The 25,611-nt window shown below is 49.3% G+C and overlaps 1 protein-coding gene across 3 annotated transcripts; it reads left to right on the top strand.

Moving 5' to 3' along the window:
• The first annotated feature begins 3,129 nt into the window (after positions 1–3,129).
• On the top strand, positions 3,130–22,818 carry TRIM45 (tripartite motif containing 45). 3 transcript variants are annotated; one of them, XM_030534553.1, is made up of 7 exons: positions 3,130–3,210; positions 4,288–4,766; positions 7,905–8,638; positions 10,083–10,212; positions 17,025–17,139; positions 19,035–19,161; positions 22,503–22,818. In XM_030534553.1, the coding sequence occupies exons 2-7, from the start codon at positions 4,291–4,293 to the stop codon at positions 22,652–22,654; spliced, it is 1,734 nt and encodes a 577-aa protein (XP_030390413.1). In that variant the 5' UTR covers positions 3,130–3,210; positions 4,288–4,290; the 3' UTR covers positions 22,655–22,818. The 3 variants fall into 3 exon arrangements, with proteins under 3 accessions (XP_030390413.1, XP_030390432.1, XP_030390423.1); XM_030534563.1 differs by having other exon boundaries at positions 3,168–3,210; positions 4,291–4,766; XM_030534572.1 differs by lacking the exon at positions 19,035–19,161.
• The last annotated feature ends 2,793 nt before the right edge of the window (positions 22,819–25,611 follow it).

Raw genomic sequence — 25,611 nt, 5'->3', positions numbered from 1 at the left:
CACCTCCTTCATATGGAAAAGACAATCCTGGAAAAAGAAGTGAAGAGTTGAGTCCAGAGCAAGTGAAGAGTCTTCTGCAAGCAGCACATAACCAGAGATTGCCCTGAACCTTTCATGGTTCCTGACCTGGACAGAGTGCTACTTAACATCAAATCTGGCACTGCTGCTGCTATGACAACATCCTTTCAGAGTTCCTGAAACATCTTGGCCCATGCACCTGCTCTTGGCTGTTTCAGTTCTTCACAAGGGTCACCAATGAAGGAAGACTGCCGAAAATCTGGCATGTCAAAAGTCATCAGCCTGCCAAAACCTGGTAAAAACCCAAACCAGGTATCAAGCTGCTGCCCAATATCGCTGCTTTCTGTTTGTCTCAAGGTTCTAGAGCACCTAATTTTACAGCCAATAACACCACAGCTGGAGAACCTGTTGAATGTGGAGCAAGCAGGCTTTTCACAAGGTTGAAGCGCATGTGACCAAGTACTTGCACTAACCCCATTTTTTAAAACAGTTTTCAAAGAAACTGAAAAGAGGCACTATTTTACTTGGCCTCATTGCAGCATATGATATGGTATGGCACACAGGTCTACTTGTTAAAATGTCAAGAGTCCTCTCCCGTGGGTTACAGATGCCATCAACTGCTACTCCAGACAGATGGTTCAGGATGCATGTGGGTGAGTATAGCGGGCTGGTTACCCACTCCTGCTCTGAGGGGTTTAAAAAGCAGCCCTGGAGAGGGCTGGAGCTCTAAAAGCTGGGCTGATTGGGGAAGCAGCCACAGCTGGGCCACGCCGCAATCAGGCCCCAGCTTGCTTGTATAAAAAGGCTGTGAGCCAGGAGCCCAAACAGTCTCCCTCTGCCTGTAGATGGAGAAGGGTCTGGCTGCAGGGAGCTAGAGACAGGGTACCTGAGTGGAGCAGGGCTAAGGAAAGGGTGGGGATCCCCAGCCTGGAAAGCCCCAGGCTGCAGCCTAGAATCAGGCCAACAGGTCCTGGGGGTTGCAGAGGGCAGCCCAGGGGTAACGCAAAGGCAGCAGGTCCAAACCCAACCTTGCCAGTGATGAGTAGGCTGATGTTGCAGTCTGCTCCAGGGCTTTGGGGCTAGATGATGATTGGCAGTAGCCTTATACTGAGGTGAGGTGGGGATAGTAAGTGGAGGTTTCCCCGAGGGGAGACCCTGAGAGAAAAGGGTTACTGCCAGGGGGCAGCACCCCAACTAACAGGGCACCAGAGTCCAGAGAGGGATATGGGAGCCAAGTGGTAGTGGATCACCGGCCTGCAGAGGGTGCTCCGTGCTGGAAATAGAGCTAATTCCCTGAGAGACCAGCAAGAGGTGCTGCAGGGGTGAGTCTGCACCCTTACAGTGAGAAAACAAGTACTTGGAAAAAACAGATCAATGGGTTATTGTTCTAGCACCAAAATAAATGGTCAGGGCCTGAATGCATAAAAGGAGTTAGGTGCCTAAGTCCCATTTTTGGGACCAGTGCAATGCACAAATCTTCTGCCAAGCCCTATAGGTGCCTAAAACTGACTTGGCGCCCATGTTTTTGCATTAAAAATTCCCTGGGTGCTTATGTTTCTGCATGTGGGCATGCACACTGCTGCCTCACTCCAGGTACCCAGGCAACTATCTTTCACTGAAGCCCCCGAGTTATTCACAAACCAGGAGAAGATAGGCATTCAACCCTGTAGATCACAGGTGGGCCTGATCCAGTAGGCATGCTCAGGCAGAGTTTGCACAAAAGAGGTTGTGGGGTGGTGAGGAAAGAGAAGGAGGGGCTTCCTCAAAACTTTTAGCCCAGTGGTTGGGGGACTCACTTGGGAAGTGGATGACTCCCCAGTTCAAGTCTTCCCTCCACCTGAGAGTGAAAAGGGATTTGAGCAGGGCTCTGCCACCATTTGGGTGCGTGCCCTAGCTACAGAGCTAGGAGATACTCTGATGTGAGGAAAAAGAACAGGAGTACTTGTGGCACTTTAGAGACTCACCAATTTATCTGAGCATAAGGTTTCATGGGCTAAAACCCACTTCATCGGATGCATGTAGTGGAAAATACAGTAGGAAGATATATATACACAGAGGACATGAAAAAATGGGTGTTGCCATACTAACAATAACCAGGGTAATCAGTTAAGGTGGGCTGTTATCAGAAGGAGAAAAAAAAACTTAGTAGTGATCATCAGGGTGGCCCATTTCAAACAGTTGACAAGAAGGTGTGAATAACAGTAGGGGAAAAATTAGCATGGGGAAATAGGTTTTACTTTGTGTAATGACCCATCCACTCCCAGTCTTTATTCAGGCCTAATTTAATGGTGTCAAGTTTGCAAATTAATTCCAATTCTGCAGTTTCTCATTGGAGTCTGTTTTTGACGGTTTTTGTTTATTTGTTTTTTGGAGTATTGCAACTCTGAGGTCTATAATTGAGTGACCAGGGAGGCTGAAGTGTTCTCCCACTGTTTTTTTAATGTTATAATTCTTGACATCTGATTTGTGTCCATTTATTCTCTCTCTCTCTCACACACACACCATTTGTTCAACTTTTGTATACCTTACAGCACGGGGGGGCTGGAACAGTTTGCATGGTGGGGGAGCTGAGAGCCATTAACCCAACTGTAAAGCCTGTCTATGATGGGAACCACTTCAGACCAGGGTGTGCAGGGCAGTAACCCCAGCACCCCTAGTTCCAGCACCTATGCAGTACCCCGAGCCAGGGGCCCCCCAAGCGGTAGCCCTGGCTCGCCTGCCCCTGTGTTTGTGCTGTCAGCTCTTTGGGGCCCTGCGATAACCCAGCCACCCCGTGCCTGGGGTCTCCGGGGTACAACCCTTGAGTTGAGCTCCGAGGAGCCGCCAGGAGACCGAGCTCCTGCTCGCCCGGCAGGGTGGCTCTGCCCTGGCGCCCGGGGATGCTGTGGCCGGGGAGGGCGGTATCTGCGTGCGGATCCCTGGGTGTCTCCCCAGCGCAAATGTAGCTACTGGGGCTGGCCCCGAGCCGGCCGGCTCGCCCTGCAGGCAGCGCCGCTTCCCCGGGGAAGCTCCGCGCAGGTGCCAGCTTCCCGGAGCCCCCGGCCCGCCTCTCCCAGCCCAGCGGGCGGAGCCCCGCAGCGTCCCTGGGACTTTGCTCAAGGTCCTGCCACAAGTGGGGCGGCGGCGCGATCCCCCCCGGAGACTCCTGGCGCGGAGAGCCTGAGGGGGCCCCAGGGCTCCCGCTGCAGAGAGGTAAAGGGGGGGCGGCGGGGGCGGGAGCAGGGCCTGGCCCGGGGCTGCGGGGTGGCTGAGTTTCGTGGCGCCGGGACTGCGAGCGGGGACTGGACCGCCGGGCCTTGGGTGAGTTTCGCTCCGGGGTTGGGGGCGCGCGGCCTGTGAGAGGGGCCGGACCCCCCAGCTCCCAGCGCGGGGCAGGCAGGAGCAGAGCACCCCGGTACCCCCGAGAATGGCCCCTCCCCCGACAGCGCCTCGGCCCCCCGCCCTCGGGAGCGCCCCTGTTCCCGCTCTGAGAGTGCATCATTCCCCCGCCCAACAGCGGCACCGTGAGAGCATCCCTGGGCCTCCCCCAAGAAGGGCCCCACTTCATGCCCAGCTGCAACACTGGGAGATCCCCGCCCCCAACAGCAATGCCACAAGACAGCCCTTGTACCCCCTCCATCCAACAGCGGTGCTGCCAGAGCAGCCCAATATCCCGGCTTGACAGGGCCCTGGCTGTACCCCCCACCCAAGAGCACCTCCCATGCCCCCTTTGAGCATCCTCAGCCCCCCTGCTGAGAACACCTCCATGCCTCCTGATAAAGCTCCCCTAACCACCACCTGGTAGTGATGGCAGAGGAGTGCCCCTGTGCCCACTGAGAGCACCTCCCATGCACTTGACAGCAACAGCGTGAGAGCAACCCTGTACACTCGATAGTGACACCATGAGTGCTCCCCATAGCTCCCACTCAAAAACACATCCCATACATCCTGCCCAAAAGTGTCCCTATATCCCCAGAGTGCCCCATGTATCCCCACCTAACAGCAATGCTGCAAGAGTGACCCCCATATCCCCTACCTGACAGTGGCACCACGAGAGTGCCTGTCCCCCCCGAGAGCGACCCCATTTCCCCCACCTGGCGGAGATGCTGTGAAAGTGCGCCCCTCACTTGCACTGGGATGCTTGGAAAGGGTCGCTAGAGTAGGCCCCATCCAGGCTGTGAGAGGGGTTCTTTCAGGGCCATGCTGGACCCTTTCATGGCAGCCCTGACACTTTTTGTACATAAATTGCATGGATTGGATTTTATTTTCATTCCATAATCTGAATTTCAGAAGATGTCTGACCCACAGGAGCAGCAGCGGCAGTTTGGAATCATGTCCAAAATCCCTGGTGAGGTCAGAGGCCTAGCCAGAACTAGGTGCCCACTGTGCACAGAGCTCTTCTTGGCCCCCAAAATCCTGCCCTGCCTACACACATTTTGCATGGCCTGTCTTGAGCAGCTGGAACCCTTTTCAGTGCTTGGCTTCCAGGCAGAGGATTCAGACTCTACCTCAGATGGGTCATGGTTCCAGAATCATCATCAACCAGTGCTCAGCGTCCTTTGTCCTGTCTGTGATACAGAGGTGGATTTGCCGCCAGGTGGCATTACTGACTTGACCACTGACCACCTGGCCATGAATGAGGTGCTACTGGAGACCCTGCAGGCGCAAGGCCCAGGAATGCTGTGTGATCTCTGTGTGGATGGGGAAGCCGTGAAGCACTGTCCCACCTGCAGAGCCAATCTCTGCCACTTCTGCTGCCAGGCTCACAGGTATGGGAGGAAGCACCAGAGGCAGAGAGCAGATGTGTAACCAAGCCCTTCCAGGCATGAAGACTCCATTGCTGTTTCTGGCCTTACACAGCCATTTGTAATATATATACGGTGCCACCTATCCACGCATGCATGGTTACCAATTAGGCCAGAAGTGTCCACTTAGGTGTTTGGTGTCTAATTTGAGCCTGATTTTTGGAAGTGTTGAGTACCCACCATTCTAAAGGAAGTGAATGGGAGCTGTGGTTGCTCAGCATCCTTGGAAGTCAGGCCCTGGATGTATCAGGTGGTCCCCAAATATTGAAACACCCAAATTAGTGAACAACTGTGAAAATCATACAGTGCCTCACCCATTGTGGCCACGGCTGCCCGGAGCCTGCCCACACATTCTCTTCCTCCTCATAGACCAGGTGGGGACAAACAACAGAGTGGACCGTGTGGGAGAGCTGCACTCATCTACCTAGGCAGATCTGGTCCAGAGGCACCATCCGCCGGTCAATAAGTCCAAACTTTGGTAGATGCTCCAACAGACATTTGTTTATTTTACATTTAAGTGAATGTAGTGCAGCAGAAAAATAAGAGATTGACAGCCCTGGAGACTGAAACCTGCTGTTCCCAGAGCAGATATAGCCAGGGCAGTGGCAGTGCAAACTCCCTGCTTCTTATCCAGCCCTGTTCTGGAGGAGCCACAGCTCAGGAGGAGAGAGGGCAGTTCAGCCTCCATTGGGCCATCAGTCCTTCACCTGTCTACTGAGGTTGCCTGCAAAAAGGCAATTTTTAAAGCAATAATTGTGTGTATGTTTAAAAGTTACTCCTGGGTGAATTTGAGAACTGGTGTGGAAAATTTCAGCCCCCGAGAGAAAAGGGTAGTGTTGAGCAAATCCTGATGTTAGTGTAACTACACGGCCTACTTCCAGTCAACTCTGTCCATGTATATATGGCTCCTTTCACTGTTCCATCTGAGTGCCCACAAACATTCATGAATGTATCCTCATAGCACCCTGCAAGCCAGGCAGCCAGTAGCTGTAACACAAGCAAATTTCCCTTTGCAGCATTTAAGGCAGTTGTAGAATGAAGTTTCAGTAGAGTGAGCGAAAACTGAAGAGGTGTCAGCAGTGAGGAAGAGAGATGTTTCCAGGAGAGGTTTGAAAAGAGCTGAAGAGATGATGAGGCAGAAGTACAGGATGGCTGCTACAGATGTAGGTGCTGCAAAGGAGGTTCTTACATCAATAGTGGTGTGACTGTGTGAGGAGACAAAGAAGTGCAGTGCTAGGGGAGGAAAGAGATGAGATCTGTGAGGCCAGCTGGAACATGTGAGTTGGTTCGGACCGGAAAAGGACCAGGTTTAGAGCCATTCTGGCAGCTCTAGACTGGCCAGGGAAGTTCCCTGTGCTGGGGTAGCGCTCTGGGCCTGTTTCCTCCTTGATTAGTGCCCTCCAACATTGCCAGAATGCTTCAGTGTCCTTTGAATTACCAAGAATCAGGCTAGGTTCTCAACTGCCTTGCCCATATGTAGACACTTATACCTGTGCAACAGGGTCTTGACTCCCAGTCGCCCTGCACTTGGTGCAATCAGTTACACCAGGGCAAAATGTCACTACTCTACATGGGTAACCTCTTACACCCAATTTGACTGCACAAGATATTGGACGGCAAGGAATTGAGCCCCAGAACGGCAGCTTTTCATACTGATGTAAATAGCCATCCAAGGACCAAGGTGCAAGGCAGTAGAGAATCTAGCCTAAGGGGCCTGACTCCAGTCTCATCTACTGATATCACTTTTACACTGAGGTCATGCCATTAATATCAGTGAAGCTGCTCCCGATCTATACTAGTGTGAGATCAGGCCCCAGGAAGACCACTGGGAACTAGGTCATAGGGAGCCAGTGAGTTTTGTGAACGTGGGAGTGCTGTTACCATGCTGCTTGGTGTACCGGGGAGGGATTTCAGCAGAGGTGACATCCAGGGAGTGTTACAGAAATGGCACAAGGTAGCTGTGCAGACATAACACAAGTGAGAGCAAGAGAAGAGTTCAAAGAATGAGGCAAAAGGAGAAGTCAGAGCGCCCTGCCCTGCCCTGTGGCGGTTTTGTGCTGCTCAGGTGGTGCAAAGCAGCTCTCAAGCTATCCTACTGTCTCTTACAGGATTTCCCCTGCATCGGAGAATCTTTGGCTGGTATAGAATCATCTTAGCATATCCTATCCCTTCTTGGACACTCACACCCATTGGTGCAGGGCTTATGGTCAGTGGAAGGAGGCATGGCTAGGACTCCCTAATGCCATGTGGATCCCCCAGCTGCTAAATGTCCCCTGGGGGCTGTTGGCAGGCAATGTAAAATAGAACAACCTTGAGACTGCTTTGCCGTATGTTTGGTACTGGCCTGGCAACTGGATGGCCCCAGGAGCTATCTGCCCTGCCCCACCTCAACTATGTTATGCAGGTACAAGCCCTGAGTCTAGAAGAGAGATGGCATTTGGATTTAAGAATATTTAGTATCTTACCATAGGTCCTTATTTGACTCTTGCCTGGTCCTGATCTCCCATCATCCCTTTAAGGGTATACAAGTTTTTGTCTGAGTGGATAAAAAGCAGGTAAAAAGAGCCAGGTTGACACGTAAGGAGCCTGACATCCACATCCCCAAATCATCTATGGAAGAGGCAGGGCTGAGCAAACTTATTCCATACTGCTGTCTGCCAGCCCTCACCTGGTGGCACCCACCACCTTCCTGCTCCACTCATCACAGTGAGCTCTAGGGTCATTGCAGCTACCCTGCTTCTGGCAGCTCTATAAAGAGAGACTACCTGTACTAATGGTGTGACAGCTACCCCCCTGGTCCTCGTATAACATTCTCCCATCTGAGAACAGCATTGTCAGCATGCAGGGAGTCAGAGAGCAGCTGCTAATTAGCACATAGGGGGCAGGTTGTAGATGATGTCATCTTTCATGTGGCTGTGTGACTCAAGGAGATTAAAGATCCCATCGTGCAACATCGCCATTTACTGAATCAGGCTGGAGTATCATATGTTGTGGCTTGTGGTCCATGCAGGGCATGGTGTGTGAGGGGGTCATCGACTACTCTTTAGGAATCTGTGGGTCACATGTTGCAAGCCCAGGTTTATCTCTTATACTTCCTTCTAGGAGACAGAAGAAAACAGCTTCCCATGCTGTGGTGGATCTAGAGGACTTGAAGGGCTACAGCTGGACTGAGAAGTCCATTCTGTGCCCTTCCCACCCTTCAGAGGAGCTGACGCTGTTCTGTGAGCAGTGTGAGCAGCCTGTGTGCCGGGATTGTGTGTTGGGCAAGCACCGGCAGCATCCATATGCCTTTACTGCCAATGTCATCCACAAACATGGAGATTCCATGCGGGACCTCCTCAAGAGCACCCAGCTGCATGTGGACACCCTAGAAGGGGCCCTACACCATATTGAAGGAGTCAGCAGTGCCATCTGCAGTCGTGTGGAGGCAGTGGCTGGGGAGATCCGCACATTTGCAGATGGATACATAAGGGCTATTGAAGAACACCGGGACCGGCTGCTGAAGCAGCTGGAAGACTTGAAGGTGCAAAAGGAGACCCTGTTGCACTTACAGAAGGCACAGCTGGAGCAGCTGCTGATGGACATGAGGACTGGGGTGGAGTTCACTGAGCGTCTGCTGACCAGTGGCTCAGACTTGGAGATCCTTATCACCAAGGGAGTGGTGGCGAGCCGGCTGAGAAAGCTGAATAAAGTGGATTATAGCATCCACCCTGGAGTGGAAGATGGGATCCAGTTCTTTCCCCATGAAAATGCTGGCCAGTGCTGTGGCTATGAGGTTTTTGGGACCATTCTCAATAAGGCAGTTGATCCAGCCAAATGTGTCCTGCAAGGGGAAGGTATGGGGACAACTTGATTCTGATAGACCAATGATAAAATAAAAGTGGGAGGGATTGGGGTGAACCCTACAAAACCCTATTGTAGATGTCATTCCTTAACTGAGGGGCTGCATAACCACCCTGGGGGCAGCCCTAGAGACCAAAGACCATAGTTAATCCTGTGTAGTTACAGGGCATGCAGTAGTCTCTGTGCTGCATGTAGTCCTTGGCCTGTGCTGAAACTGACCACAATGGGGACCAGTTAGTGCATATTGTAATGTAGACAACTGTCCACCAAGAACTTTTTGAGACTGTCAGATGCATCTCATGCCGGCCACTGAGCTTCTGTCAGATAGCACTAACTCATAACCTGGGCTAGATTTAAGAAGAAAGGTTCTTTGTCCCATTCTGCCACTTCCATATTGACTACAGATGGAAGTGCGGCCTGCCAAGGTGACAGTTCCCAGTAGGCAATGCTCTGTCTTGATCAAAGTAGAAGGTCACATTACACGATGGGACATGTCATCTGCAGTCCCCATCTCCATATTAAAGATGGGGAAGAGGGCTGTACTGGGTCCTGGACAGCAGTTAGGCTATCCCTATCCCATATTTCACTGTACATCTCTAGTGTCACTGCTTTTTAAAAGAAGAAATAACTGCTATTACATTTCCTGAAGCAGACTGGTTATTATTTTACACTGGTAAGTCTGGGGTTGTGTTCCTTAGTCTAGGATCCTCTGGCCTGTGAGCTGTAACACACAAACTCTTGTCAGCGAAAGGGAGGAAAAGAACCATGACTGTCCCAGCCCTTTGCAATCAAAAAGCCTCTCGTGTGCAAGGCCAGCATCCTATAGAGGCAGCTCACCCCAAAAGCCCTGGTCTGTGCTGCAGCCCCTTTACACCAACAATGGCCTTAAGGGACTGGAAAACCAGTGGTACCGGCCATTGGAGAATATCTCCATCTCAGGGGAAAATCGTGCTTCAGTAGAACCAGTGGAATGGCTCTGTATTCCGCCCTGCCGTGCAGAGGCAGGGTGTATATTGGGGGTGTAGCTGGGTAATGGGATGAGGCTGGAGTGTCCTTGCACTCTGGCTCTTTTCAGCTGTCACAGTGTTCGCTTCTTCGAGCCTATTTTAGAACAGCACTTCTTCTGAGGACTGAAACAATCGCCAGTCAAACTCACAAAACAAGGGACTGCAAAGGGGCGTACAGCCCACTTCTGAGCTGCACCTTCCAGTCGGGGCACACTTGCCATCTGTGAGAGGACTTGGCCAGCAGGATACTAGAAATGTGTTTGGTTTTACTTTTCAAGGGGCTAAGCAAAGGGAAACCTTATAAAATCCTAGTTAGACAGGGTGAAGTACAGTGGGGAGGTTGGGAGTTGGAAAGCTGCTGGCTGATGTCAGGTGTATCTATTCCTAGTCCTGTTTGGAATAGTAAGGGACAGTTTGCTCTATCTTTCAGATCTCCACAGTGCCCGTCAGAAGCAGCTGGCCAGCTTTACTCTGCTGTGTAATGATGCATCGGGAGAGCAGATGGGGAGAGGAGGAGAGCCCATCCGGGTCACGATTATCCACAAAGACAAGAAGGACTGGTTGGTACCTTCCCTGAGATGGCCAGAATGGTTTTGTTTGCCTCCTGTCTTCCTTTAAAATCTCTGCTACAGGCTTTCTCATCCCTGTCTCTATGTACCTCCATGTTTGCAGTCCCCTATAAGTAAAGAGCTTCCATGGGCAGGCCAGAATTTACAGGGAGAATGGCGCAATGGTGCTTCACCCAAGAGCTGTGGGCCCAAGTGCATCCCTGAGGTTAAATATGACCTTATGGAGCTCTAAAACAGAGCTACCACCTCAAGGATTTTATCACAATATTTGGGCATTTTTAAAGGCATAGTGGGTGTAAATCACTCTGATCTGGCAGCATTTTACACCTACTGCACAGTGGGTGTCTGCACATGATCCAGGGCAACAGAGAACGAGGACAATTGTGTTTCTGTTAACACCTATTTAAATTAAATGAGTGATTAACATTTTGTATAAAGGATGCGTTTGTTAAAGCATCAGTAATCTCTGTCCTTCAGTTAAGGTGACTGAGCTCAAAGGAAGCTTGGAAGCCTCCCATGAAAACCAGAGAAGCCCAAACTTGACACTCCAGGTATTACTGAGACAAAAACACAAGCAAAAAAATGTCTTTTGAAAGGTGCTTTGAGGCCATCTTTGGAATCAAAAAGCAGCAAGAAAGGGCACAAGCCCAATTTAAAAAAAGCTTTTGCGGGTCACTTTTAAGAATGTAATCTGCTCCAATTTATGCAAGTTAGGTACAAGCAAGGGCAAGTTGCCAACATGGCCATTGTTTGGGTGCCCTGATGCTAAAGCTCTCTGTTACAGGGAAGAATAAGATCAATTAGCGCTCAGGACTCCAGCTTTTGCCATATATAGTCTGTGATGGGGTTTATGCCTTGATACAGGGCAACACCACAACAATTGCAGCATAGTCAAAAATCAGATAAAGGCTAGGGAAACAACACTATATACATAGCTATCTGTTGATCAAGGAGCATTGTCAGAGGACACATCTCCAGTCCTTCCTCCTGCACTCTACATTAATCAGGATGAATGAGATGTGTATACCGCAATGCTTAGAGGGGAGAGAGGGGAGTAATTTTGTCTGGGACAGAGGTTTCCGAAGTCATATTAGCATGATTTCTCCTTTCTGTGTATATATGATCACTTCATCCACTGCTGAAATCCCGTCACCCCTAGGGTGAGACATAACTGCTATGTAGTAACATAAAGCAACACTTATGACAGGAAGTGAGGTAGACGACTGTATTCAGTCGAACCAATAGGGGAAAACCAAACCAAGATTTCGGAAAGATTATAAATGGTCATGTGGCAGGGCACAATCAATTCTAATTAATGGTGGTTAGGAAGAAATTTCCCCCGAGCAGGCTGTTCCATAATTGCCTGCTGCTGGGTTTCTTGCATCTTCCTTCAAAGCAGAACAGTACTGGCCACCGGCAAAGACAGGCTACTGGACTAGTTGGACCACAAGTGTGATTGCATATGGCAATTCCTATGTGACTACCTCGTGATTTCACTGGGATTTTCGCCAGCTTGGTTCCCTGTGAAACCGGAATTGGGTTAATTTAAGAAAGGAACCACCGGCCAGTAATGATCAAAAATAGGGTCACAATGTTAAAGATAAGAGTCATAGGCCACATCTTGGTTCTTAAGTTAGATGACTCAGCCCTCTGCCCTTCTTGTGCCTGCTGCTTCCTAACTGGCTTTTCTTCAAGCAGCTACTCTCTGAGACTGAGGCATGGTCTCTACTACAGAGTTAGGTCGATGTAAGGTGGCTTACAGCAATTCAGTTATGTCAGTGAACCAACTGCAGCCTTGCTGCTGCCGATATAAGTGCCATCCTATGCTGACATAATGACTCCACTGCTATGAGAGCCATAGGGCTTATATCGGTGTAGCTAGGGTGATGCAGTGTCTGTGTAGACATTGCCTTACTTAACATGGCTGTTGGCTAAAATTCTTGTCAATTTCATAGCTCCATGCTGGAGCTATGAAATTGACAAGAAAACCGCTGTCACCCTGCAGCGGGTGGGGGCTCCCCAGGCTCCCCACTCCCAGCCGGGCTGCTGCTCAGACTCCCTGCTCAGAGCCAGGCTGTCCCAGGGGTCCCAACTCCCCATTCCCAGCTGGGGTGCTGCCTGGCTCCCCATGCCCGGCTCCTCACTCCCCGCCGGGAGCCCAGGCTCTAGATGTGGAGCTCCCCATTGAGAGCAGTGTAGGGCAGCTGTCCCACTCCCAGCAGGGAGCCGAGAGCCAGGGAGTCAGCCCTACTCTCAGTGGGTAGCGGGGAGCTGAGAGCAGGGTGGAAACAGCCATGCTCCTGGCAGGGAGCAGGAGCCGAGAGTAGGAGGAGCAGCTGGGCTCCTGACAAGGAACTCCAATCAGAGCTGAGAGCCTGGGCCCTCAGTCTCCCACATTGCCTCTCCTAAGTCAGTGGAAGTGCTGCTGATGAGGACACAAACCACTGATGGAAGGTTGTGACTCCCCACAGTGAGCAGTGGCTGTAAGTCAACAGCAATGTCAGAGCATCATCTCTCACACACAACTATTTCAAATTTGATGACAATATATACCTCCAGATCAGTGGCACCGCTGTGGGCACCCGCATGGCCACATAATATGCCAACATTTTTGTGGCTGACCTGGAACAACGCTTCCTCAGCTCTCGTCCACTCACTCCCCTTCTCTACCTACGCTACATTGATGACATCTTCATCATCTGGACCCATGGGAAGGAGACTCTGGAAAAATTCCACCACGATTTCAACAGCTTCCACCCCACCATCAGCCTCAGCCTGGACCAATCTACACGGGAGATCCACTTCCTAGACACACGGTGCAAATAAGTGATAGTCACATTAACACCACCCTATACTGAAAACCTACCAACCACTATGCCTACCTTCATGCCTCCAGCTTCCATCCCGGGCACACCACACGATCCATTGTCTACAGCTAAGCACTGAGGTACAACCACATCTGCTCTAACTCCTCAGACAGAGACCAACACCTACAAAATCTCCACCAAGCATTCTCAAAACTACAATACCCGCACGAGGAAATAAGGAAACAGATCAACAGAGCCAGACATGAACCCAGAAGCCTCCTGCTACAAGACAAACCCAAGAAAGAAACCAACAGGACTCCACTGGCCATCACATACAGTCCCCAGCTAAAACCCCTCCAACGCATCATCAGGGATCTACAACCCATCCTGGACAATGATCCCACACTTTCACAGGCCTTGGGTGGCAGGCCAGTCCTTGCCCACAGACAACCTGCCAACCTGAAACATATTCTCACCAGTAACTGCACACTGCACCATAGTAACTCTAACTCAGGAACCAATCCATGCAACAAACCTCGATGCCAACTCTGCCCACATACCTATACCAGTAACACCATCACAGGACCTAACCAGATCAGCCACACCATCACCGGTTCATTCACCTGCAAGTCCACCAATGTAATATATGCCAGCAATGCCCCTCTGCTATGTACATCGGCCAAACTGGACAGTCTCTACGGAAGAGGATAAATGGACACAAATCAGATATTAGGAATGGCAATATACAAAAACCTGTAGGAGAACACTTCAACCTCCCTGGCCACACAATAGCAGATCTTAAGGTGGCCATCCTGCAGCAAAAAAACTGCAGGACCAGACTTCAAAGAGAAACTGCTGAGCTTCAGTTCATCTGCAAATTTGACACCATCAGCTCAGGATTAAACAAAGACTGTGAATGGCTTGCCAACTACAAAACCAATTTCTCCTCCTTTGGTTTTCACACCTCAGCTGCTAGAAGAGGGCCTCATCCTCCCTGATTGAACTAACCTCATTATCTCTAGCCTGCTTCCTGCTTGCATATATATACTTGCCCCTGGAAATTTCCACTACATGCATCTGACGAAGTGGGTATTCACCCACGAAAGCTCATGCTCCAAAACATCTGTTAGTCTATAAGGTGCCACAGGACTCTTTGCTGCTTTTACAGATCCAGACTAACACGGCTACCCCTCTGATACAGAGCATCATCTGTAGGTCGACTTAATTTTGTAGTGTAGATATGCCCTGAGAAGTGACACTTGTTTCCAATGCCTCTTATCTTATGGGATGAGATTTCTTTCCTTTTCTCGTGTATTTTTCCTATGATCTCCTCTCTGTCTTTGTCCCCTCCCTTCCTTGGCTCCCTTCCCCAGTTCTTCTCCCATTCTCTCTTCCATGTTGAGATGGTGGTAATAGTAGTTGTAGGGTCTGATTTAAATGTTTACTCTGGCTGCTTTGTGCCACTTCAGTGATTCAAAACAGCTGAAAAACCTGATTAACTGCAGAGTGTCACAAAGCAGCAAGAGTGTACCAGTTTAACTGGGCCCATATGTCTCATGAATGATGCACTGCCACCACTCAGATATCAGATGCAAATAGAGTTGCTAGCAATCCCACTGAGACAGCATGTGCCTTGCTGTCCCAGGTCCTGGGAGACAGTTCTGCAGGGTGAAATGATCCTTACAAGAGCATGGTCTGAGATAATTAATAGATTCAGAGATTCCAAGAGCAGAAGGGACCATTGTGATCATCTAGTCTGACCTCCTGTATAACACAGGCCATAGAACTTCCCTAAAATAATTCCTAGAGCATATCATTTGGAAAAATATCCAATTTGATTTAAAAATTGTCGGTGATGGAGAATCGACCACAATCCTTGTTAAATTGACTAATTAGTCTCATTTAAAAATATGCACCTTATTTCCAGTCTGAATTTGTCTAGCTTCAACTTCCAGCCATTGGATTGTGTTATTTCACTGCAAGATTGAAGTGTTCTTTATTAAATATTGTTCCCCATGTAGATTCTTACAGATTGTAATTGAACCACCCCTTAACCTTCTCTTTGTTAAGATAAATAGATTGAGCTTTTCGAGTCTATCACTATCTGGCATGTTTTCTAGTCCTCTAATCATTCTGGAGTCTCTTTTCTGAACCCTTTCCAGTTTAATCAACATCCTCCTTGAATTGGAGACATCAGAACTGGATTTAGTATTCCAGCAGCAGTTGCACCAGTGCCAAATATAGAGATAAAATAACCTCTACTCCTGCTCAGTTATGCATTCAAAGATTGCGTTAGCTCTTTTTGCCACAAAATCATTCTGGGAGCTCACACTGAGCTGATTATCCATCAGGGCCCCCAAATCTTTTTCAGAGCCACTGCTTCCCCAGACAGAGTCCCCCATCCAGTAAGTATGGGCTACATTCTTTGTTCCTTGATGTATACATTTACATTTAGCTGTATTAAAACACATTGTTTGCTTGTTTCAGCTTACTAAGCAATGCAGAGCACTCTATATTAGTGACCTGTCCTCTTCATATTTACCACTCCCCCAATTTTTGTGTTATCTGCAACTTTATCAGTGATAATTTTATGTTTTCCTCTGGGTTATTAATAAAAATGTTATAGCGTAGGGTCAAGAACTGATCACGGCAGGACCTTGTTAGAAATGCATCTGTCTGAGGATGATTCCCTGTTTACAATTACATTTTGAGACCTATCAGTGAGCCAGTTTTTAATCCATTTAATGTGTGCCATGTTAATTTTACATCTTTCTAGTTTCTATTCAAAAGGTCATGTTGTACCAAGTCAAATGCCTTACAGAAGTCTAATATGTAACATCAACACTATTGCCTTTATCAGCCAAACTTGTAATTTCATCAAAAAATACGTCAAGTTAATTTGACAGAATCTATTTTCCATAGATTCATGTTGGTTGGCATTAATTATATTACCCTCCTTTAATTCTTTATTAAGCAAGTCCCATATCAGCTGCACCATTATCTTGCCCGAGATCACTGTCATATTGAAAGGCTTATAATTAACCATGTCATCCCATTTACTCTTTTTAAATATTGGAACAACATTAGCTTTCTTCCAGTGTTCTGGAACTTCCCTGATATTCCAAGATTTATTGAAAATCAACATTGATGGTCTAGCAAGCTCTTCGGCCAGCTCTTTTAAACTTATGGATAGGGATTATCCAAACCTACTGACTTACTGAGTAATATCAGTGCTGATGTTCATTACATCCATGACTGAGTGGAACAGTGAATGCTTGTCAGGGAGAGGAATGGTGTGGTCTCCTTGATGAAAGCTTCAGCTTTTCCATACTGGCTGCAGGTGATGTCTCCATCCCAATCTTTATCTCCTGTGTGGTCTATGTTGCCCATCACTGTTATATCCAAGCACTGTGATGATACAGCTCTGAGCAGGGTTTTTTATTTTGAGAACTTGCAGTGGCTACAGCTTGCAACATATGCACAATCTTTTGGACTGGCCCTGCTGCTTTCCAAGCTCACCAGTAAGAGTGAGAAACGGACCTTAGCCTTTGCCCGTAGGAACTGAAAAAGCTCAAGTTTTCCTTCTTAAGGTCGAGAGCTTTGCCACTTCCTCTTGCATCCATGAAGTAGGAAAGAGAAGACTCTTGTCTGAAATCCAGATAATGCTCTGACATTGCATCTGTCTTTCTCCCTCTGCTACCGTTTTTCTGCTTCTCCTCTTTCAGTACTCACTGAGTTGTTGCAAATCATTACAGTATAACTGACTTTCTGTGATCTCATTCATATGGTACTGTGGCCTCTGATAGCAGGTATGTGTGTGAAATCTACAGCACATGCATCATTATTCAGGGGTCTTTTATACATGTACATTTTAGAACCCCGAACTGAGGCATGGGGTAAGAACCTTCCTATTAATCTAATCCACAAAGTGATTAGCAATTAGATCAATTTTCTACAAGTTACTGACCTTGCTTCCTTCTCTTTTTGTATTTACAGTATAATCAAGCCCAGTGTGTGTGATAGGAGGGATGGGACTTACCACATTTCCTACATCCCTGAGGAGCTGGGCACATACACTGTCTGCATCTGTGTCAAAGGGCAGCATGTACAGGTAGCCTTACAACTCACTGTGATTGATGTAGCTCAGGGGTTCGCAAACTTCATTGCACCACAACCCCCTTCTGACAACAGAAATTACTACATGACCCCAGGAGGGGAGACCAAAGCCTGAGCCCACCCGAGCCCCACTGCCCCTGGTGCGGGGGCCAAACCCCAAACCCAAGGGCTTCTGCCCGGGTGGGGAGCCTGTAGCCTGAGCCCCGCTGCCCAGGGCTGAAGCCAAAGCCTGAGCCCTGCCACCCAGGCTGAAGCCCCCAGGCAGCAGGGCTTGGGCTTTGGCTTTGGCTCAGGTCCTGGGCAGTGGGGCTTGGGCTTTGGCCCTAGGCCCCAGCAAGTCTGATGCCAGCCCTGGCGACCCTATTAAAATGGAGTCGCGACCCACTTTAGGGTCCCAACCCACAGTCTGAGAACTTGCATAAGGGGCAAGGCAATAGTGAGTCAAGCCCAGTGAGCGATTTCCATCAGTAACCCTTGCACCTCCTAGCTCCTTCTGCTCTAATCCCAGATGCTTTCTTCCTTCTCTGTTATGTAATAGGCATTATTCCATCAGTCCCCCAGCTGCATGCCCTGTTCTTCCCAGTGGAACTGAGGAACTTGACTCATCCCTTGCACCCGCTTTTTTCCCAATGCTCACAGCACCTAGTTAAAATCATTCCCTCACCTGCTGGTCTCTCCCAATAAAAGCGCCTCCTGGAAAGCACTCCAATCCTGGCGCTTCCAACTTTGGTGCAGCCTGCTTTGGCCTCTCTCAGAACTCCCATGATACTCAAGCTCACCGCTGATCTATTGCACCTCCCCACTGCTGATTCCCTGGTCTGCCTCCTGCTGCCTGCTCAGCCCTGGCTGATTCCCTTTCTAATTATCTACCCATTATCACTACCAAGCTTTTAATTGCCTTTTGAGGGATTTTGTCAAAGGGAGTTTGAAAGCCCAAACGAATGATCATCAGTTCTCCTTTATCGGCTATTTTGGCTTGCTCAAACAATTCTAGTAGATTACAGAAGCTGGGTTTTCATTTGTGGAAGTCATGCTGGTTTTTTCCTTTTGCATTTTGTTCCTCTAGCACAGTGGTTCTCAAACTTTTTTTTTCGCAGATCGTTTGAAAATTGCTGAGGGTCTCAGCGGACCACTTAATGATCTTTCCAAATGATCTTTCCAAATGTTTCCTATTGTAAAGCGCTATATAAAAAAACCTTAATAAACTTTTTTTGTTCTACAAGTAAAAACACACAGCACATATTTTCATATCAGTAGTCTTACCTTTCTAATGCGATGAATGTGCCCCCTCTTGCTCACCACCGCAGCCCCAGAGCTGGGGTTGGGAAGGAGGGGAGGGTTTCCCCGCCACAGCAGCTACAGAGCTGGGGCTGGGAAGGAGGGCCATCTCTCCTGGCAGCTGCAGCCCTGGAGCTGGGGAAAATTGCCTCTTTCTCTGGCCACTACAACCCTGCATGTCCCAAATTCCCCCACCCCTCTTCTCACCCCACTGCCCTTTCCTACCTACTTCCTATTCCCCCTAAGGCCACCACCTCACCTTAACTGTGCATCTTCTCCAGGATCAAGGTATCTAATTAGTGGAGCAACGCCTGCACATCTCTACTAATTAGGAGGGTGGCCATTCATTCTCTCGTGCTCACACCTTAGAGGGAACTATCCATGGACCACCTGAATTCAGCTCACGGACCACTGGTGGTCCACAGACCACGGTTTGAGAACCTCTGCTCTAGCAGATTTGGTATTAAAGTCAGGTTCACTGGTTTGTAATTGCTAGCAGTACCTTAATAATTTTTTTTTAATTTTGGTACTTTTGACACCCTCCAGTGCCCTCCTACAGTAGCAGGGTATGCTGGGCATACAATTGCCTCTCTGTTCTCTTCTGCTCTGCAGGGCTCACCATTCACTCTGACTGTGAAGAACAAATTCCGCAAACACCAGGGCTTGTTTCATTGTTGCACGTTCTGCTCCAGTGGAGGCCAGAAAGCCGCTCGCTGCGCTTGCGGTGGGACCATGCCAGGTGAGCACTAAAGCCCAGATCCTCATAGATTCCAAGGCCAGAAAGGACCATTGTGATCATCAAGTCTGACTTCCTGTGTAACGCAGGCCACAGAGAAGATCTTTTAGAAATAATTCCTAGAGTAGATCTTTTAGAAAAACATCCAATCTCGATTTCAAAATGGCCAATGATGGAGAATTCACCATGACCCTTGGTAAATTGTTGTCAGGGACCATGGGTCTTGAATATTGGTCCATAGGGCTCTTAGGCACCAGTAAGTTCAGACACGCCATCCACTGACTGCTAACAGTCACCAGAACTAGAAGCTGAACTCTGACAGAGGACTCCCGTCCTGGGATCTGACTGGCGGAACTCAAGGGGACCTGTGTCCTTGCTTGTATTTAAACAGCACAGGAATAGGAAGTTGTCCATGCAACTGGGTTGGCTCTGCTTAAGACTATTTCCCTTGTACTACCTGCTTCTACTGCCTGACTCTGATCTCCTGGTAGCCTGACCCTGCCTGCCTCCTGGCACCTAACTGTCAGTTTTCCCTCTGGCCTATCTCGGACTCTGATCTCTCAGTATCTGACCTTGCCTGGCTCTCAACTCCTGCCATGACCACTGGGTCAGACCGCCCACCGCCTGGTCATGACAGTTGTTCCAAATGTATGCTATATTGTGTGTCTGAATTTGTCTAGCTTCAACTTCCAGCCACTGGATCATATTATACTTTTCTCTGTTAGGCTGAAAAGACCATTTTTGAATATTTGTTTCCCATGTAGATACTCACAGGTATTGTGGTGCCTAACTCCCACTAAAATTGAAACAGCTCTCCCAAAACTGTTTGAGCCAAGAGCATTTGTCACATCCCCTTTCCTCTCACGTACCACTGTGTTTATAATCACTATGGATCCACTTCAGTCACAGCATACACACCAGAGTGCCACTGGTCAGCAGGAGCATGAGTACATATTGCCTGGTAGAATCGGGCCATGACCAAGGGATGGAGAAAGTGCAAACAGTTCTGCTCTAATAGAATGTTCAAAATATTCAGCATTGCTTCTCTTGATCTTGTGGGGCTGGAATGCTCTTACATGATCCCTGGGGCCTCTTGAGAACATTCTTTCAAGAGTTCAGCTTGGTCACTCATTTCATCAAAGCCGGTTTCCATGGCCCTGGACAATACTCATGTTTGCCTGTTGTAAAAGTAGAAATGACTTCTTCCGTCCCCCATATCTGGCATGTAAACAGCTCTGGCAGGAGCACACTCCCTGTCCGTGAGGTCCAGAGGGTGGTACAGGCTGGCACGGCTGGCATGGTGGGGTTCAGCAGAGCTAAGGTTTGTGATACATCGCAGGCAGTGCAAAGAGCATGAACAAGAAGGTGTACGTTTCTTAACAGTGGGTGTCATCACGGTTCTACAGGATCTGTGCTACCCCCCAGCTTTTATACTGTCTCTTGGAGGAGCCCTGTCAGTGTGCCAGATCCCCAAGGGGCCCCACTCTTCCTGAAGAGTAGGCCCTGCAGCTTCCCCACTTCCTAGGTTGAGCCTCTGGGCTCCAGTACGGTCAGCAAGTCCAGCTGAGATAGACTCCTGGAAAAGACTGGTACACCCTTCAGGGACTAATGCACCGCAGCCAGTATTTGCAGTCACACCCCAAATAGTGTTTGCAAAGCAGGATAGGGTTTATTAGTCACCTGGAACAAAGCACTGGAAGTCTTTAGGTTAGCACGGAGCAATAAAGGTTAAAGCATAATCCATTCTGGTCAAGCCAGAGCAATTGACCAACCAAGATGTAGTGAACTCCATTTCCAGGCTCTCTCTCTCTCACTTCCTCCATCAGTTCCAGTAGAGAGCTCCTAGCCTCTTCCAGAAGCTAGCTCTTTATTTCTGCTGGACACATCTGTCCTTTGTTCTCCAAGCAGGGCCGTGCGCAGTTCACAGCCTTCCTGGCCAGAGCTTCCTGCTATTGAGTGTCAAATCATGAGTCACTGGAACTTTCATTGTCTCTCTAGATGCCTTGTTGATCTGGATCAGTTTCAGCCAGTGCCTAAATGACTCTTGGTATCCTGCTGTTAATTGATTTATCTCATTAGACTGACTTAATGCTTGGTAAGGGTTTCAGAGTAGCAGCTGTTTTAGTCTGTATCCACAAAAAGAATAGGAGTGCACAACACAAGTACTTCTGTTCTTTTAACACTTGGTAAAGCAACCCACAGCCTTTCATGTATTTATACTTGCTCCTGTATTTTCCACTCCATGCATCTGATGAAATGGGTTCTAGCCCACAAAAGCTTATGCCCAAATAAATGTGTTAGTTTCTAAGGTGCCACAAGGATTCCTCGTTTGTTTGTTTTTTGCTGATACAGACTAACATGGCTACCACTGAAATCTATTCCAGCAGTTCTCAAACTGTGGGTTGGGACCCCAAAGTGGGTCTGGAATCTGTTTTGATGGGGTCACCAGGACTGGTGTTAGACTTGCTGGGACCAGGACTGAAGCCTGAGCCCCACTGCCCAGGGCCAAAGCCCACGACCCACTGCCCAGGGCGGTGGGGCTCAGGTTATATGCTCCCCACCCGGGGCTGAAACCCTTGGGCTTCAGCTTTGGCCCCCTCACCTGGGGCAATGGGACTCAGGCAGGCTCAGGTTTCAGTCCCTCCCTCCTGGGGTTGTGTAATAATTTTTGTTGTCAGAAGGGGGTCGTGGTGCAATGAAGTTTGAGAACCCCTGCTCTGTTCATTTCACCCAGGCAGGGAGGTGACACACACACCTTTGTCTCTTAATCTGCCCTGAAAACAAATTTAATCCTCTCTCTGCCACCCCCAAAGTGGGTAGCAATGCAACATATGGGGGGAAACTGAGGCACACACAGGCCTCATAAAAATATTTTAAAAAATTTCCCTGTAATCACAGGCGTAATAAACCACTGGAACAGTTTACAAGGGCCATGGTGGATTCTCCATCAACAGCAATTTTTACAGCAAGATTGGATGTTTGTTTAAAAAATCTGCTCTAGGAATTATTCTGGGGCAGTTCCTTGGCCTGTGTTCTACAAGAGCTCAAACTAGACGATCACAATGGTCCCTTCTGGCCTTGGACTCCATGAATCTATTAATAGCTTTTTGTTGGGGATTACTAAGGTAGTCACCTCGTGTTTTGTTCCTGTGTGTTTGAAGGATTCTGGCCCTGCCAGCCCAAAGAGGGAGCACCACGCTGTGTGTGCCATGCCCTCTCAACAGGGCTCTCTCCTGCTGTCAGCTGGCTGGGGGCACACTCGGAAGTCACTGGCAGCTGGAACTGTCTCAATGCTATTTTCAGCATTGCTAATGGTGTTTCTCCTCTATCCTTGTGACGGGTAGGTGGGTACCAAGGCTGTGGTCATGGTCACAAAGGTCACCCCGGCTGTCCCCACTGGTCCTGCTGTGGCAGAGCAATTGAAAACTCCGAGTGCTCAGCTGTGCCGCCTGGTGACAACTTGCCGAGAAGCCTGCTCAAAACTGTGGTGCTCTGACTGGCGGGAGAGTCTCCTAGAGCTCAAGGGGTCTCCGCTGGCTGGGACTCAGGCCTAAACCAACAGAAGTGCAGTTACTGTCACGTGGCCGTCATTGCCAGGGAGCACCTTACCAAGGTACAGAGCTGCTGTGTGGACTGGAGAGGGAGACAAGTTAAAATAAAAATGTGCCTTATATTCCATCCTGGGGCTGTGTGTGACAAGTTATTTTGTGTACCGTTGGGGGAGCCCTGGGGGTCACATCACTGACTTCTGCACAGTGAGGAGAGACTGAGGAATTCCACAGTCAGTCTCTGAACTCCATGCCTGGGAGAACAGGCTCAGAGAGGTGATATCAGCACAAACCTCTACCTCCTAGAGCAGGGGTTCCCAACGCGGTGCCCGCGGGCACCATGGCAACTGCGGGGGCATCTAAATGCACCTATGTGCTGGCCGGCAGTCAAACATCCACCGAATTTGTGCGGCATTTCAGCGGCGACGTCTCTCAATGACGCCACTTGCCGCCGACAAGCGACGTCATTGAGAGGTGTCACGGCCGAAATGCCACAGAAATTCGGCGGCGTTTTGGCGGATGCTTGACTGCCGCCATGGTCCTTCGTCTGGCGCCTACCAGATGAAAAGGTTGGGGACCACTGTCCTAGAGGTTCTGTGAGGTCAATGTTCCCTTCCCCTGCTCCGTTTTAAGTATGGTTACGGTGAGGCCAAAGATGCTGAGTGTGTCACATCCCAAAAGGTGTTCTGCACGTGTTTAGAAAAGGCTTGGCTGGTTCCATATTTCTTATGCCTCTGTCCAGCCCAGGGCTAGAGCCTGATCGCAGATGGGTGCAATACTACACAATCTCACTCAACGGATCTGCTATTTTGTTTGCAAACCTTACTCTCCCTAGCATCTCCAGGTGTACTGGCTTGGGCTGTATCTTTTACATTGCACAAATGAAGCAGGATTGGTCTAGAACTGGGGTGGGGAACCTCCAGCTCATGGGCCAGATCCGGCCCCTGCTTAATTTAAGCAGGCCCACGGCAAGTCTCCGCACTGTGGGCCGGGAGCCCTGAGCATCAGTGACCCCCCCACAGGGCTGGAGTTGCGAGCGCTGGGTCGCCCTGCTGCGGGGGGAAGTTAGGGTGTTAGGCCAGTCCGTCAGCTGCCCCTGTGGCCCCTAAGTATGGGGTTATCAAGAAAGCTCCAAGTCCACGTGGTCCTACCCCCGTGCTCAGGTGCCGACCCTGCAGCTCCCATTTGCCAGGAACCACAGGGGCGGCAGCTGCAGGGGCAGACAGCGCTTACTGCGCAGAGCTGCCTGGCCACAGCATAGCTGCTTCTGAGAGCTGCGCAGGGCCAGGGCAAGGGGGGAAGCCTGCCTTAGCCTTACTGTGCTGCCAACTGAGATAAGTGGCGCCCAGCCAGAGCCTGCAGCCCAACCCTCTGCCCCAGTCCTGAGCGCACTCCCACACCCTGAACCCCTCATTTCTGGCCCCATCCCAGAGCCTAGGGGAAGCCCCAAACCTCCGCACTTCCACACAGGGCTGTGTGTGGCCCGTGACTGATTTTTTCTGTGGGTCAGTAGCCCCTGGTAAAAAAAAAGGTTCCCCACCTCGGTCTAGAAAATATTTGGTTGAGGGGAATCCAAAGAAAATTCAAGGTGCTAAAGTAAGGGGTATTGGTGGTTTGTTTTGTTTTTGTTCAACATCTTCATTAATGATCTGGATGGTGAGATGACTTGCACCCTCAGCAAGTTCGCGGATGACACTGAGCTGGGAGGAGAGGTAGATATGCTGGAAGGTAGGGATAGAGTCCAGAGTGATCTAGACAAGTTGAAGGATTGGGCCAAAAGAAATCTGATGAGATGCACTTAGGACAAAAGAATCCCATGCACTGCTACAGGCTGGGGACCGACTGGCTAAGCAGCATTTCTACAGAAAAGGACCTGGGGATAACAGTGGATGAGAAGCTGGATATGAGTCAACAGCATGCCCTTGTTCCAAGAAGGCTAACAGCATATTGGGCTGCATTAGTAGAAGCATTGCCAGCAGATCGAGGGAAGTGATAATTCCCCTCTATTCGGCACTGGTGAGGCCTCATCTGGAGTATTGCATCCAGTTTGGGCCCCTCACTACAGAAAGGATGTGGACAAACTGAAGAGAGTCCAGCGGAGGGCAACAAAAATGATTAGGGGGCTGAGGCACATGACTTCTGAGGAGACACTAAGGCAGTGGTCCCCAACCTTTTCATCTGGTGAGCGCCAGATGAAGTACTGTGGCAGTGGTTGAGCATTTGCCGAAATGCCGCAGAAATTCTGTGGCATTTCGGTGGATGCTAGACTGCTGGCCAGGACACGGGCGCATATAGATGCCCCCGCGTGCGCCATGGTGCCCACAGGCACCACGTTGGGGACCCCTAGGCTAAGGGAACTGGGCTTGTTTAGTCTACAGAAGAGAAGAATGAGGGGGGGATTTGATAGCAGTCTTCAACTACCTGAAGGGGGGGTTCCAAAGAGGATGGAGCTCAGCTGTTCTCAGTGGTGGTAGATGGCAGAACAAGGAGCAATACGTTACATACAACAATAGTTTAGTTATATATTATAGACTTATAGAAAGAGACCTTCTAAAAACATTAAAATGTATTACTGGCACGCAAAATCTTAAATCAGAGTGAATAAATGAAGACTCGGCACAGCACTTCCGAAAGGTTGAAGATTCTCCTTTATTTTTTCCTTCTTTCCTCCTGCAAAGCAAATTTTGGAGCCACCATTGTCCCAACTAAGGATAATGGGATGGGATCCCTCTTCAGAAACTGTTTATAGCTCTCCATTATTCATCCAAAAAGGGGGCTATTAAACAAGGCACTTCCTCTCCCAGGTGAGCCAAAGGGTCAACTCTGGGAACCAGGCTAGTCAGGTTGTCTTAATCTGCAAGTTGCTGCCTCTGACATCTGTGAGCGAAGGTTGGGTGTGAACACC

The sequence above is a fragment of the Gopherus evgoodei genome, chromosome 1, assembly GCF_007399415.2.
Source record: "Gopherus evgoodei ecotype Sinaloan lineage chromosome 1, rGopEvg1_v1.p, whole genome shotgun sequence".
Lineage (NCBI taxonomy): Eukaryota > Metazoa > Chordata > Testudines > Testudinidae > Gopherus > Gopherus evgoodei.
Note: the sequence above shows the minus strand (reverse complement) of the source record. Positions and strands in the feature narration are given on the sequence as shown.

Coding starts and splice junctions, on each gene's coding strand:
- TRIM45 (XM_030534553.1), top strand. CDS start 4,291: ATGTCTGACCCACAGGAGCAGCAGCGGCAGTTTGGAATCATGTCCAAA. Junction 10,213..17,024: donor CACAAAGACAAGAAGGACTG/GTTGGTACCTTC, acceptor TTGTATTTACAG/TATAATCAAGCCCAGTGTGT. Junction 17,140..19,034: donor TCAAAGGGCAGCATGTACAG/GTAGCCTTACAA, acceptor TCTGCTCTGCAG/GGCTCACCATTCACTCTGAC.